Raw genomic sequence first — 14,367 nt, forward strand, 5'->3', positions numbered from 1 at the left:
AAATGGCAAAAATCACAGCGGAAACAGGGGCAAAACAAAGCGAGCGGCGGAGAGACAGATCGCGACGGTATTGCAGGTCAAAAGTCAGTGGTAGTAGTTGGTAGAGGGAAAAGAGCAAGACACAACATAGGGAAAGAGAAGAGAGAGAGAAACGAGCGTGCACCAGAGACGCCGAGCTTCACACAACGCGCCGCGACGGCGCCAACAGAGACCCCGAGCAGAGCAACGATGAATGATATTAGCCAGCAATCAAACTCGCCCTCTGTGGCCTCGTATGAATTACAAGTAACAGGTACCACAGCTATGGAAGTCCCCGGGGAGACGAAGACGCCCTGACGCCATCTGAAGGTTGCTGCGCCGGGTGCTGCTCAGGCCCCGTCAGTGCGCTGTGGGCGCTGTGGATGCCGCCTGTAGGTGCTTGTGCCAGGTACAATGGCCAAATGGCAGGGCGGGCCCTCGCTAGGCGTCTTAGCGCCCTGTCCCATGGCAGCTCTCATTTGCCGCCTGGTGCGAGGCTCCTCCTTTGAACCAAAGCCAATCTTACTCTCACGGCCAGGCTAAAGGCTAGCGCCAGGTACCCAGCAGGCGCATTACCCATCACGGAAATACCTTACAGATCCTGGATGGTTAGTACGTACTCGTATTGCGGGTTTCAAGTCGCGGTCGGCACGCGTCCGTCGTGGAGCTGCTTAGTACTATAGTAGTAGTAGGTAGTAAAAGGAAAGTAAATATTTACTTTGGCGCCTTGTGCAAAAACAATTGAGTGTATGTGTGTGTGTGATAGGTACCTTAGTACCTGACAGTACGAGTACTCCGTACACACAACATGATCAAATGGGCAAGGCTTGGAAAAAAAAAAAAAAAAAAAGGACGGCACAGACGGAGGGCGAGTCGAAAATCCACCTCAGCTCGCCTCCAATCCCCAAGGGCAGCAACGCACAGGTACATGAAATTCTCTCCCTCTCTCTGTGTTTCTCTCTCTTCAATCACTTTACTCATGTCACACACGCGTCTCCACACCTCCCGCCCATCCGGTTATCCCTTCCCAAGTCCCAGCCCAACCGAGACATATTTTCGGATCAAGTTTTTTTTTCTTTTTCCTGATTTCTGGTTCGTCATTCCCGCATACGAGTTGCTCCCTCACACACGCACTCGTTCTCTTTGTCTCCCTTGCGCCCTGTCCCCCAGACAGACGCAAGAAATGACGCTGCGATAAGACAGACGAAAAAGACGAGGGCAAGGGGTCCCTTCATGCCAGATTTCCGCTTCCACTTCCGCGGTCCCGTGGTCTGGGTACTGTAGAGGCCCTTCTCCGTTACCGGGGGGGCAGCCAACAAAAACTCACCGAAAGAGTGGCCATGCCATGATGAGATGAAAAATAGATGGGGCCCAGGGCTCGTTCCCTCTTGTCTCTCTCCCTTGCCCATTTTGCTCCGTGCATCATGCAGTATTACTCATGCCGTGACCTTTCCTAGGTAATTCTCGTACTCGTACTACTGTACTACTGGCATCCGCCCATTCACGTAAACTGTAGTTATCTCATCTGCTGGATGGCAAAGAATGAAGAAGAAGAACCCAAGCAACCTGCAAGCGATACATCAATTCACACGTGCAAGCCCACGATACGACTGAATCTATTTCCCGCCCTCCACTGCCACTGCTACTGCTACACACACACACACAACGTCCCGCCAATGCCACATGTCCTGTCCCGGAACCATTTGGTGCTGCTCCGTACGAGTACAGATGCTAACAAAAAAATAAATGTCTCGCATCGATTGGGTCTGAGCATGGACACGCGACGCCACGCCATGCACGACAGCCTGTCCACCATGACCGCAGCCCTACCCTGACCCAAGACGTCCTTTCTCGGCGATCCGCCCGCAATTCCCAAAATTGAATGCGTCCGAACCTATTGTGCTTGTGCAGGCGCCGAGGCATGTCCAGGTGGTACTGCATGAGAGGGCATCTTTGCCTGTCAGGCCTTGCCAACCTGCCAAGGGCTGTCTGTACAGGTGCTGGGATGCTTGAGTTACTGTGCCCAACGCGTCATAACTGCCAAGGCGGCGACTCGTCATCCATGGATTGTATTACTATCTACATTAGTAGGTAGCAAGTAGGTAGTAAACTCATCCAAGCAAGCACGGGAAGCACAGTGTACGATAGGCATCCGTATCATTGATGCTGCTAAATCTAGGTACGCAGTATAAAAATAATCCCATCCATCCATTCATAAATCCCTTTTCTCAAACCCTCCTCGGCTCTCAGCGTATGTATGTAGCGACCAGGACAACAAACGACCGTGCATGACCCGCCGGCCGGGGTTCGCATCTGACAGTCTTGAAACACTCTCCTTCATCATTACCATTATCATCATCGTAAACGACAACAACAGATAGAGATAACCAATCATGCCCACATTCAGGCCACAAGGGCGGCCGACAAGGAAAACGAAAACGAAATGCGCAAGAAAACGACACTCAATGTACCAGCCAGCAGGTGCCCTTCAAATATAATCAGGACTTCTCCTTTTTTTTTTGAAGCAGTAATATCCCACAACATATCCAAAACGCCATCCATTGACGCCTCTCCCTAATCTATTATTTTTTTTTAAAAACTTTCCCAATATCCGCAAGGCAAAAAACAAAACGCCTCGAGCCAAATTCTCTTATTTGTCTGTTTCAGTTCAAGTAGAGGTTTCGGGGTGTATCGGGATCGTGCCATCAACACTTGTGTTGAAGACCCAGCCAAAAGTATTATCCTCAATGCCGGGAGCGCCGGTGAAGGCAGTGGCCATCAGCGTCTCGTCGGTGCCAGCAACTCCTTCAGGAGGGAATTGCAGCCACTGGTCTACGTCAAAATCGGTACCGGCGACCGCGTTCCAGTCAAACTCGTCATGGCCTTGCATGAAATCGACACCAATAAGGTTATCTACTTCCATATGGACCTCATCCGATCCGCCGCTCACACTCGGAGTAAGATTCGACGGGTCAAAATCGGTTTGCGGTGGAGAGTTGACCGTCGATGATCCGTGAGTCATAGTATTGATTGCCCCCGGAGGGCCCATCGGCTTCTGCACCTCCTTGGGCTTCTGGTTGAAGAGTGACTCGGAAGCGGTCATGTATGGGGCATTTTCAGGTGGCGGCGTGTGCGTGCCGAATTCAGGGGGAACCTCCTTCATCATTGCCAACGTCGATGGTTCAACCGTAGCATTGATATCAATGGCCGCTTTCCTGAGAGCGGCATCCAGGAACCCGGTGGCATAGTCGGCGGCAGCATATATCTCGCGTAGTTTCTCCATGACTCGCATGCACTGGCGGAAACCTCTTGTCGCGCGCGACCGAGCATCTGGCATTGGGTTCTTCATCTCCAAGAGGTGGATGATCATGGCAGGTAGGATCACAGTCACACCAGTGGTAGGCAAGTACCTCTCCAGGCGGAGGTGGTGCAGCTCGGTGGCCATGTCCGTAATGTGCATCGCCGCATCCTTCACCTTATGGCGCGACATTTCTTGCACCTGGCGAGAGGCGGTCGGTGCTTGCATTGGAGACGACGGTAGAAACTGGGGACGGTGCAGAGCAGAGATGGTCGTATGGTATACCATGTGGAGGAGCATTCGCTGAACGACAATGGTAGACCTGCCGTTCTTGGTGTCTGCAGGGACCAACATGCGGTACTGACAACATGCAGGAAGTGATGCCGCCCATTCCTGGAGCTCTGCGTCAACGACCTTGATGTTGTCTAAATTATCCAGCTTCTTATTGGGGAACAGCATCATGGTGCTGTTGGTCGTGTTCTCGGGCTTCATGTTGTCTCGGATGAGAACCGAGTACTGGGCCTTTAACATGTGGCTGATGCATATGCACAGCTTTGCCTTGGCGATGCACATGACGGCAAGCTCCCGCTGCATCTCTACATCGCGCATCAACGTGCATTCAGGCGGGATAATGGTGACTTTGTCTGGCAGCACCACCAGCTCAAAGTCGCTCTCCACCAGCATGGGCACGTCAAAATCCTCATCCTTGATTCTCGTCGGCCGCCTCATGCCAAGAGCAATGAGACGGTCGCGCATGAAACAAGACCACCAAATGCGCTTCCACAGCTTCTGCGTCGGCACCGCCATGCTGGTCACCTCGGGGTTGCGATGCAGCCCAATGGTATGAGCCAAGGATATGGCCACACCCATCCAGTGCCAAGTGTCTTTCTGATCGTCGGGAGTCTCGTACCAATACGTCATTAACAGGAGCCCCTGGACGAGGATCAAGCGGTCCGATTCGTAGTCGAAATCGTAGAGTAGCTATTGACATGTGAATATGGATCTCATCTCCTGCACGAGCGGGGGGGCGTGTGCAGCCCCAATGCATAGTTGGCTTACCCTCGTCTTTAGGAAAAAGGCTTTTCTGGCAGCCTTGCGAGTTGCGTAGCCTGCTTCGCGCAGATGTCTCATGTCGACAAAAGCAGTTGCCGAAAACATGACGGCATGATATAAGAACAGGCTAATCTGACCCTCGGCAGCATCGTAACGGTTGATGACGCTGAGAAAGGGAATCAAATCCATGAGTGGCATGTAAGGGTGGACGTATTCGATGTAGGCACGCAGAAGCGCATTTTGCAGCGACAGACAAGGGATGCTGAGCGCACCCTTTGCGTGTAGATAGCGAATATCTTCCGATGGTATTTTACCAGGCAAGGGGCGCACGAACGGAGGGAGCTGGACAATTGAATCCGCATCATCGAGCAGGCCCATCATCTGCGTGGTGCGAGACGAACCATGGCCCACGGAGCCGGCAGTGCTCGTCCAGGAAGACCGACTCGCCTCCGACAGCTGTGCCTTGCTGAGTAAAACGGGCTCAGTGCGATATGCAGAGCGTTGATCTAGTACACCAGAGTGGTCTTGTGGTCAGCACGTTTATGGTCAGAAAGCACGGCAATGTTCAGTTTAGCTCTGTTGCACATGTCAAATCACTCGATTTTGCATGTGAAAGAAGATCCCCGTATCAATTTGACGGCTGCCTCTAGGGTCTGGTGACGATGCTGAATGGACGGGACGGAGGCTCTAGCCCAACCAGGTGGGTCAGGGGGGAAGGGGTGATGCGTGCGGAGAAGTTGGAGAGACTCTCCCCGAGAACGGGGAAGGGAGAAAAAAAAAGAGAGCGATCCGTAGCTGGTGGGACTCCAAAAATGAAACATCGAATGGCATTGCTTACAGATCATGTGAGGCACATGGCCATCGACGCCAGCGTTGGGAAGCAGACCGCTTGAAGGGTCGAGGCTGGCGGGCGAAATCATAGAGGACCCGCTGGTTCTTCGCAGGTCGGCGCTGTTAATGGCGATGGGGTTCGCCGGTGCCTTGCGCAGCTGAGCCTCGGCTGATTGGCCTTGCCCCACGATACTGGCGGTAACGAGGTTCTTTCTAGAAAAGATTGCGCGTCAGTGGATTGGCTCGTCGGGGTAAACTCCTTGGTAGTGCTGAGCCCCTTGTCGACTCTCCCCAGATTGGTTGTTGGGGTATTCACGTGTGAGGTACCAGTGCCGAGATGCCTCGAGAAGCCAAGGCTCTGATATCATGACGGCGGAGCACTGCTTCCAACGGATCTGGGGGATTGGGAACGGCCGTGCACCGAATATGCACAAGGGGAGCTGGGAACGGAACAGACGGGGTTACTCACTTTCTCCGGCGGCTCTCCTGGACAATGCACTAGAGGAAAGGAGTGAGGTCAGCCAAACTGTAGATGGGTTTTGGGGTTTTGGTAATTGAGGCGAATGCCAGGCCAGCTTTGCTCGTGAGAGGTTGCTGCCATGCTGCACACTGCGTACCTCAACATTGTCCCAGCGACAGTTTCCGCATGGAGCTCCCTCAACCACATCGCAGCGAACCTTGCGCGCGCGACATGACACACAGGCACGAGCGGCACGCCTCTTGGTGACCTTGTGCGGCTGCTCAGCGCCGTCGTTGGGAGCGGATCGCTTCTTGGATTTATCATCGGATCGTCCGTCGGCAGTGGACGCATTGTCGGTTGGTTCTGGTGATGCCGAATCTGACGGTGAGCCGGCATTTGCGGCGGAGTCGTCCGCGGGATAGGCAAGCTCTGACGCAGCTTCTGGAGACATTGTGGCTGGTTGTAATGTTGGCGAGAAAAGTAGAAGAGATATAAGCCAGGGAAATCCGCGAGTAAACGCTCAGCGGGCGTAAAGGTAGGTGAGGTCGATGTAAGCTTGAAGGCACGCGTGCGAGAGAAGAAAAAAAGCCCCAATGTAAAGCTCAGAGGTTTTGGGCAAGCTCAGAGTCGGCTAGAATGGACGACAAGGTGCAATCGTCTCAAAAAGAGCAGATATTAGGTAGTATCCGGGGAAAAATGGTGGTTCATTCAAACATGAATCCCGAGTGCCGGTTTAGCCAGTGGCGAAGGCGGTCGTATGAGGTGTTGAGAGCGGCGATGTCGCGCGTGGGTTGGAGAGAAAGCTGAACGTACACTGCCGCAGCTACTGCTCCTCATGTATGAATCGCCAAAGAGAGCCTATGAACCCAACAACAATGGACGACTATACTGGCTGAGTTGTCGTCTTGGTGATATCGGGACAAGGGATCAATCATTGAACAAGTAGAGCTCGTGAGCCACACACAGACACAGATGACAACAGCGTGGGGTAAGAGAGGTTCATGGAAAAGAAAGAAGAAAAGGAATGAGTCGAATTGTGAAAAATCCGGGGGTGGATTATCGGAAACGGGGCACGACGAGGAGGGGCGTGTGGATTCTCACGGTCCGGACTTGTCCTTCTTTTGCCCTGCCCTGGTCTTTATGTGTGCACGCGCTGGGTCCGGATACGTTGAAGTGGCTGCTGAGTCCATTTTACATTCTATCAGAGACCAGGCTTGATCCAGCCACAGCGTGCGTGACAGCGACGGGCACATGGACTGGTACGCAGTACGAGTATACTTTCATCAGTTAGCGCTCAGCAGATGCTGAATAAAGCCCATTCCACGACGTCAAAGGCCAGAAGATAGACTCTAGACACGAAGCCAGTGGTGGAGCACCGGGTGCGAAAAAAAAAAAAAGCGAAGTGGAGGACGTCGAGGCCGGGGCGACGCCACGGGACTCCGGGCGCTGACGAGCTGGGATTCTTGGCTGGCACAAAGGATTCGTGGTTGGCTGTGCGCCGGATAGATTGGATTTCTGAGCCAGCGCGCCATTCGAGATGGAACCGTACATTCCGTCTTCATGTGACAGCTGATGCGAAATAACGTTGGTCTTGGGGCGCGGTGGCGATGTTTCATGGTTAATCTTCCGAAGACGTCTTTGGTGACGAAGTGTTGTATCCAGAATAATCCATTAGAAAGCATTTGACAACTTACACGGCACGTACCAGGTGACTCGACTCCATGGACACCGGTCTAAGGCCATCGTCGATGCTGGGTCCAGCCTGGGTCCAGCCCTAGCCACGGCAAGACTACAAGCGGCCATGGGGTCTAAGCGCATTCTTCCAGTTTAGAAAAAATTGCTGCGAAATTGATCCGGCTGCCTTTTGCGATCAATGATGACGCCTTGCAGCCGCAACGCTCGTGTGCGTCCCATGCCATGCTGGGTGCAGAATCGGAGTGTCGAAGTTGCTCTTTCGTACCGGCCAAGCGGCCGTCTTACCGAATGATACCTAGCAGATACCAGTCTGCCCCAGACGGCATCCGCTTGTCAGGGTTAGGCGCGGCGCTGGGCTGCGCTTTTCCCTGTCAAGCTCATGCCAGAACGGAGGACAAACCCCGTTTGATCTGTTTTCAGTGACTAAGTGTCTTTTCAACGAGCTTGACTGGAGCGTCCTCGACGGCGCAAGCAACAGCCAGACCCGTTGGAGTGGAGCGGAAGATGAAGTTATTGGCGATGCTACTCTGGCTTCATACGGTGTGTTTTGGACGTAGTCCGGGACGCCGGAGTAGGTTTCCGGCATGGCCGCTATAGAGCGCTATAGAGGCAGAGTATAATAGTGAAACGATGAGTTGAAATCCAGCGGTTAGGATTCGTATGATGCGTAAGATGTCGGTAACTGTTTGGGGATTGGGCTTTACGAGATGAAGAAAAAGTGGTTGAAAATTTTGCATCAGGTCATGCATTTCCATGGAGCTCACAGTTTGTTCTCGGCCAGGTAAAGAGGAAGGTCTGGTCCTCAAGGTGCTTGATTGTAAGGTTAGTACGTTGTAGCATAGTACCTTGACAGTACCTGCAGTTTACCGCGATACTTTCCTACTACCGCATACTGAATAGGAGTAGCTCTACGGTATTCTCTTTGCACTACTAACCTTACCTGTACCTTAAACCTTCAACCACCAGCCCAACAGCGGCCATTGTGCCTAACATCCTTGCTCTTTCCTAGCTAGATTGCATTAGGTAACATTCGCGAATCATCTTGATTTGTGATGAAAATTTTACCTTTCGCAATTCCCTCGCAACCTCTGCCCAAGATGCGGGAAAAAGAGGAAAGCTGGTCGGCATCATGTCCGAAGTTCAAGGAAAAACGAAATCGCTCTTTGAATCATGTGGAGCCGTCGATTCTCACCCCCTAGACCAGCCTCTTAGAACCGCTGGCTTAGGATCGACGATTGCTAGCCTCGTCATCCCCGGCATCTTCTGCACACGTCGGAATTGCTCTCCGATATGATGCCCACTTGACAGCACCATCACGATGTCTTGGCCTGTCTCCTGTCTCATGCTTCTATGCCAAAGACAGATACGGGCCTGCTGCTTGCGGGTTGAGGGCGGATTCGAGACTTCAGGCAAGTTACGGCTCTGCTGGTCATCCAGGACTTGTCCCCATCATGTGGCTGTTCGTGACCGCTGATTAGTGCTCTGCAGCCACTCTCGTTCCAGCCTCTCTTCACTAATGCCACAGGCGAGCCACGGTCCACCTTGAAGCTTCCAGCAAATACGGAGTGTTGGCGCAGCTCTTACCGCTAAGCAGAACGAGTATTATTCGCCAGAGACATGGGCATGACTCTTAGTCGAGTGAAAAAGTTGGGGCTTCTGCATGTTTGTCGACACAAGTTGCGCCCCGCCTGCCCGAGCTATATTAATTATAGGACGGACAACGGGAATAACAACTTCCACAGGGAAACAGGGTGCCAATTACGTTTATGCCCAGCCCATCGCCATCGGCAATTGATTCTTCATCGCTTGGACGCCCTGAGAGATTGAGACTGCGGATGTTGACCCCTCCATCGAACTGCCGGCAGACGGAACATTCCGGTCTTTGATCGTCGTCATACAAAGTTAAACGACTGCAGTACCACTGACATTGGTGGGAAACGTCCAAAAGCTGCCCAAGCCCTTGTTCATTCCACCTCTGCGTTGGGCAGCTCCAAGACAAATTACGCAAAAGGAATTTACCGATCGCTTCTTGGACCTAATTTCGTCGTGCCCTCCTGACCGTTCTTTGGCTGCCGCTAAACGCATCCCTTGTCACTCAAGCCCAGGAGCGCATCGGGGATGTGTGGGCCGAACGGGAGAAATCGTGGAGTGTGGACCCTCCGCTGCCTCGGGAGGCCGTCCGCAATAATTGCCTTTTCCTACCTTTTGCGAAGACGCAGGTCGAAGCCCTCTCCGTGCGAAACGGGGACTGGATGCCAGCTCTTTGACCCAGCGGCAAAGTCTTGCGATGCTACATTTTGAGCATAGAATAAGTGAATAACACTGAAGCATGTAGAGTGGAATCTGTTCTGCTTGTCTTTGCACAACCCGTGGCCTCGCTGTGCCCGGCAGGTAAACACGGCAGCCTCGGCCCCGGTAGACGGCAGCACAAGACACGAACCACTTGATGTTCGGAAGATGGAATTTCCAGTGCACATCACTTGTGTGTAGAAGATGGCTGAAGTTGCACCGAGCCTGTTCTCCGTTCGGTCGCCGCGACCAACACTCGGCCTTCCGAGCTTCCTCGGTGGCGTTAACGGCTTTCCGAGCTTCAAAGCTCATATGAGAGCTCAATTATGCGTGTGGATGTAAGCAGGTTGGGGTGCATCTCCCCTCTCGTTGTCCAGAAACGCAATTCCATCACTTAATGTTAACTTATTTCGTCCCGTGTTTACCCTCCTTGCCTTCTTACAACACGCTCGCACTATTAACCGACGATTGAGGGGGAGAAAGATTGAATAGGAGCTGAGATGACAGCAATGGAATAATTATTAGTGGATTCTTTGGCCATCGACCACACCAAAGATGCAAAGCAAGTCCCGATTTCCGACAAGGAGGTGAGATCTGATGTCTCTTCTCATGCACCATCAATCAGTCTGCCGCGATTTGTTTCAGTACGGCATACCGGGTACGGACCAAATTCGTTACTACACGCAGCGTGATACTAACACACTTGGATGATGTGTCCAAATCATTCGACAACTCTGGTTGCGGCCCTGCTCGAGGCGGCACAGTCACTCTTGAATACGCAGTCTTTGAAGGAAGAAATGATATTGAAAACATCTATCAAAGAAGAAATGGTCGAAATATCCCAAAAAGACGATCCAACCCAGGAAATTTTTACCCGAAACGCCGTCGTCTCTGCATACGCATCTTTCTTGAGTTAAGTCGTGGCAAACGTCACTGCTCTCCATGGTATTATCTATCTCCCCCGTCGTTACTGTCAAGACCCGTCTTCCATCCCGTCATTGCGAGTGCAATTACAATCGCCCCTTGGCTTCCGCAAAGGAAGTGGGATTGTATACACGCTGCTTGATGTAGTTTGTCAGAGCGACATCACCCCATTCTTCCCACTCAATCCAGAGTGATTCTGGGAGCTCAGATACACCACCGCGACGAGCCGCCTTCATGACCTCACGGGCGACGGTGATGCTAGCATCACGAACTCGGTCGATCTTGGGGTAGATCAGACCCTGGTGGACTTCCTCAGCGTTGAGAGATCCAGCAAGCGCCGCAGCAGATGTATACACCATCTCGTCTGTGACACGAGTTGCCTTTGATAGGATGGCACCAAGACCCAGGCCAGGGAAGACGTATACATTGTTTCCTTGGTTAGGGTGGTAGGTGATATCGCCCGCATCGCCGCCCACCTTGAGGGTGAAGGAATTGAAAGGAGAACCGGAAGCGAAGACGACGGAACCGTCAGTCCACTGCACGGCTTGCTCAAAAGTACACTCAGCCTTGGTCAGAGGGTTGCTGAGAGGGAAGAGGATGGGTCGGCGGCCGAGACCACCAGCATCTACAGAAGCCTTGAGAGCTCGGACAATGGACTCGGTAAAGATACCAAAGGTGGCGGCAAGACCAACGAGCGCACTGGGCTTGACATACTCGATGACCTCTTCCAGGGTACGGAATTGATGGCCGGCGTTGTCGACACGAGCAAAATACTTCTTGTGCTCGGCGAGCTTGTCGCCGCGATCCATGGTGACCAGACCCTTGGTATCGACCAGGAAGAATTTGTCACGAGCTTCAGCTTCTGTCAAGCCTCTTCGAGTATAATACTCAACGAGTTGCTTTGCAACACCTACACCGGCCGAGCCAGCACCCATGAAGACGAGACGCTGCTCCTCGAGCGGAACGCTTGACAGGTTGACGGCGTTGATATATCTGCTAAGCATTAACGAACCGATACCGATAACGATGCATCGCATTGGATCAGATTGACTCACCCGGCAAGAACAACAGCACCAGTGCCCTGGATATCATCGTTGAACGCCCTATAGTTATTCCTATATCGGTCCAGATAGTTGAAGGCCTTTTCGCTGTCAAAGTCCTCGAACTGGACGACCATGTTGGGATACACCTCCTTCACGGCCTCCATGAACTCATCCATAAACGCCTGTTGTTCCGCATAGGAGACTCTCTTTTGGCGCAAGCCCAAGTAGAAAGGGTCCTTGAGATTGGTCTCGTTGTTGGTTCCGGTATCCAAGACGATGGGCAGGGTCTTGGCGGGGTGAATACCGGCGGCCGCAGTATACAAAGCCAGTTTGCCGATCTATAAGAGTCAAGAGTCAGCGAATAGGTTACACGGACCAAGACGATGCCAATTCTCCAATTGCGACTTACCGAAATACCAACACCGTTTATGCCGAGATCACCGAGACCCAGAATCCGAGAGCCGTCAGTGACGACGCAGATCTCGGGGTTGGGGCAGGGCCAGTTGCGAAGCATGGTTCGGATAGACTTTCGCTGCTTGATGGAAATGTACAATGCTTCGGGTCGGGTGTATAGGGTAGAGTATTGCAGGCAGACGTCGCCAATGGTGGGGGTGTAGACCAAGGGCATCAAGTCGCGAATGTTGTCCATGAGCAGGCGGTAGAAGAGATCGACATTTTGTGCCTTGACACTGGACAGGTAGAGGTATTTGTCAATGCCCGTCTGGCGGCTATGGATCATCTTCATGGCCCTGGCGCACTGGGTCTCGAGGCTCTCCATGGCGTGGGGTAGGAGGCCAGTGAGATTCTTGGCAACACGTTGTTCGGGAGTAAACGAAAGGCCTTTCATGGTGAAGACGGTAAGTTAGCAACGGGCGTAAAAATAAAAAAGTGGGCGTAAACGAGTAAGTAACCACAGCGGAAATTGCAAAGCAAGCTGCAGGTAGGTGTATGTGTAGATTGTAAAAGAGAAAAACAGAGAGAAGGGCAGATATAGACTTCAATTCGCATCAACCTACCTTTGTTCCACAATGGCTCACGAAGGACCTGATAGGCGGAAGCCTCGGACTCCTTGAGGTACTCGGTGTTGTGGTCCTGCTTAACCTCGGTATAATGATCTTGGGCGTATCCCCGGTGCTGGTCTAGGGACGCCAACTTCATGGCCTCCTCAATGGCCAAAACGTCGACTGAAGACATTGGGTTAAAATCGGTCAGTCTGCGACTAGAAATGGAGACGCGTTTATTAGACACTGAAGTGCGAGAGGAACGGTGAGAGGAGCGGCCCGAAGCTACGGACGGTGAAGGTGAAGTTGATCGAGGAGTGAAGACGTCAGAACTGTCGGCACTGCGGGCACTCGACGCCATTGGTGGGGGGCGTAGAGCTGGGATTTTGTTCAGCGAAGATGCTGAGAAGAGGGATGAACGGGGTGAACGAGAATGTGCAAGATGGCTGCGCGAGTCGCCGCTTAGCGTTGGAACAAGAGAAGAGCAAGTTGAATTTGGTTTCAGAGAAGAAGACGACGCAGATGCGGGAGAGGATGGCAATGGTTTAATAGTACTCGTAACAGCAGCTATGGAAGACAAGCCCCTGCGGAACATGGGACTGGGGGTTTTCATTAACAACCCCAATCTTCCGCGAGATCCGCTCTCAAGACGAGAAGCTAGAACCAACGACTGGCGGCTCATGACAGGACAACGTGGAGCTAGGGGGGTGAAGGGGGATGTGAAGCTGAAGGACTCGGGGGTCTAGACAGATTCGGGTATGTTTCAGAAGACGGCGGAGGCTAATATTCCACGGGCATCACGAGACGACGAAACGACCATGAGGGGGGGGGGGGGGGGGCGGCAAGTGTTAAGCAGAAGAAGGGGGAAGGGGTTGCAATCGAGGGAAAAAAGAAAAGATGAAAAAAAAGAAAGAGGGCCAAAGATTGGTAGAGTTGAGAAAAGGTGAAACGTGTGGACGATGGTGCAGTAATACCTGGTAAGAGAAGGATTTGGAGATGTACAGGTACCTTGCGCAGGGCGGGCCGGGCACAGACAAATGCTCAAGCCAAAAAGAAAAATGGGTAAAAGCACCGACAGAAAGCAAAAGGGAAATAATAAAAAAAGCAAAAATATTATTAAAAAAAAAAGGTGGCGAGCGCACTCCGTACTTACCGGAAGGCTTGTCCGCTGGGGGAACTAATTGGCGGTGTCTCGGGCTAGTCGTCCGCAAGCAGCACTCTTACACGGACGGAGTCAGACGGGGTGTGGTCGAAGGTCGATGCGGAGCTGACGAGGGAGATGACAGGATCTGATACCCAGCAGGCACGAGTACAGTAAGTAGGGTGTGTGAGAGAAGAGAGAGATGGATGGATGAAACAAGTTGATCGATCAAGCGTGCGAAATCAAGAGGATCTTGGCCGAGTATTATATCGTCCAAACGACTGCAGTTGGATGGCGTTGTCGTTGGGCCATGCTGAGGAGATGCCGGCCTCTAGCCGGGTCGGCATGTCATGCTATTCGTAGAGGATTGTCTACCAATTCCCGTTGTACGAGTACTTTTGACGCTTCGCATTGAGGGCCAAATAAGATGCCATCTGCCCTAGCCAACCCACTCGGCGGGCTCATCATGAATGCATCCTTTTGGACGTTTGTCCTGCTCCGTGTCGCTCCGGTCGGGCAAGGGTGGTGGCACAGGGGACGCGCCAACTAAGGTAGCAGCAGTAGTTTCTTTTCCCCAAGCTGCATTAGCCGGCGCCAGGCCTCCGGGATCCGCA

General features: G+C 52.6%; 2 protein-coding genes across 2 annotated transcripts; both read right to left on the bottom strand.

Moving 5' to 3' along the window:
- Positions 1 to 2,686: 2,686 nt before the first annotated feature.
- On the bottom strand, positions 2,687 to 6,111 carry Triagg1_9466 (transcriptional regulator family: Fungal Specific TF; the record flags this gene model as incomplete). The annotated part of the gene is made up of 5 exons (XM_062904426.1): positions 2,687 to 4,297; positions 4,376 to 4,875; positions 5,208 to 5,413; positions 5,670 to 5,698; positions 5,818 to 6,111. The coding sequence occupies 5 exons, from the start codon at positions 6,109 to 6,111 to the stop codon at positions 2,687 to 2,689; spliced, it is 2,640 nt and encodes an 879-aa protein (XP_062751627.1).
- Positions 6,112 to 10,654: 4,543 nt separating this feature from the next.
- Positions 10,655 to 12,973, bottom strand: Triagg1_9467 (uncharacterized protein; the record flags this gene model as incomplete). Its single annotated transcript, XM_062904428.1, has 4 exons — positions 10,655 to 11,561; positions 11,624 to 11,949; positions 12,021 to 12,451; positions 12,628 to 12,973. The coding sequence occupies 4 exons, from the start codon at positions 12,971 to 12,973 to the stop codon at positions 10,655 to 10,657; spliced, it is 2,010 nt and encodes a 669-aa protein (XP_062751628.1).
- Positions 12,974 to 14,367: the final 1,394 nt, after the last annotated feature.

The sequence above is a fragment of the Trichoderma aggressivum genome (assembly GCF_033847375.1).
Source record: "Trichoderma aggressivum f. europaeum strain CBS 100526 chromosome Unknown scaffold_053, whole genome shotgun sequence".
In the NCBI taxonomy this organism is placed as follows: domain Eukaryota; kingdom Fungi; phylum Ascomycota; class Sordariomycetes; order Hypocreales; family Hypocreaceae; genus Trichoderma; species Trichoderma aggressivum.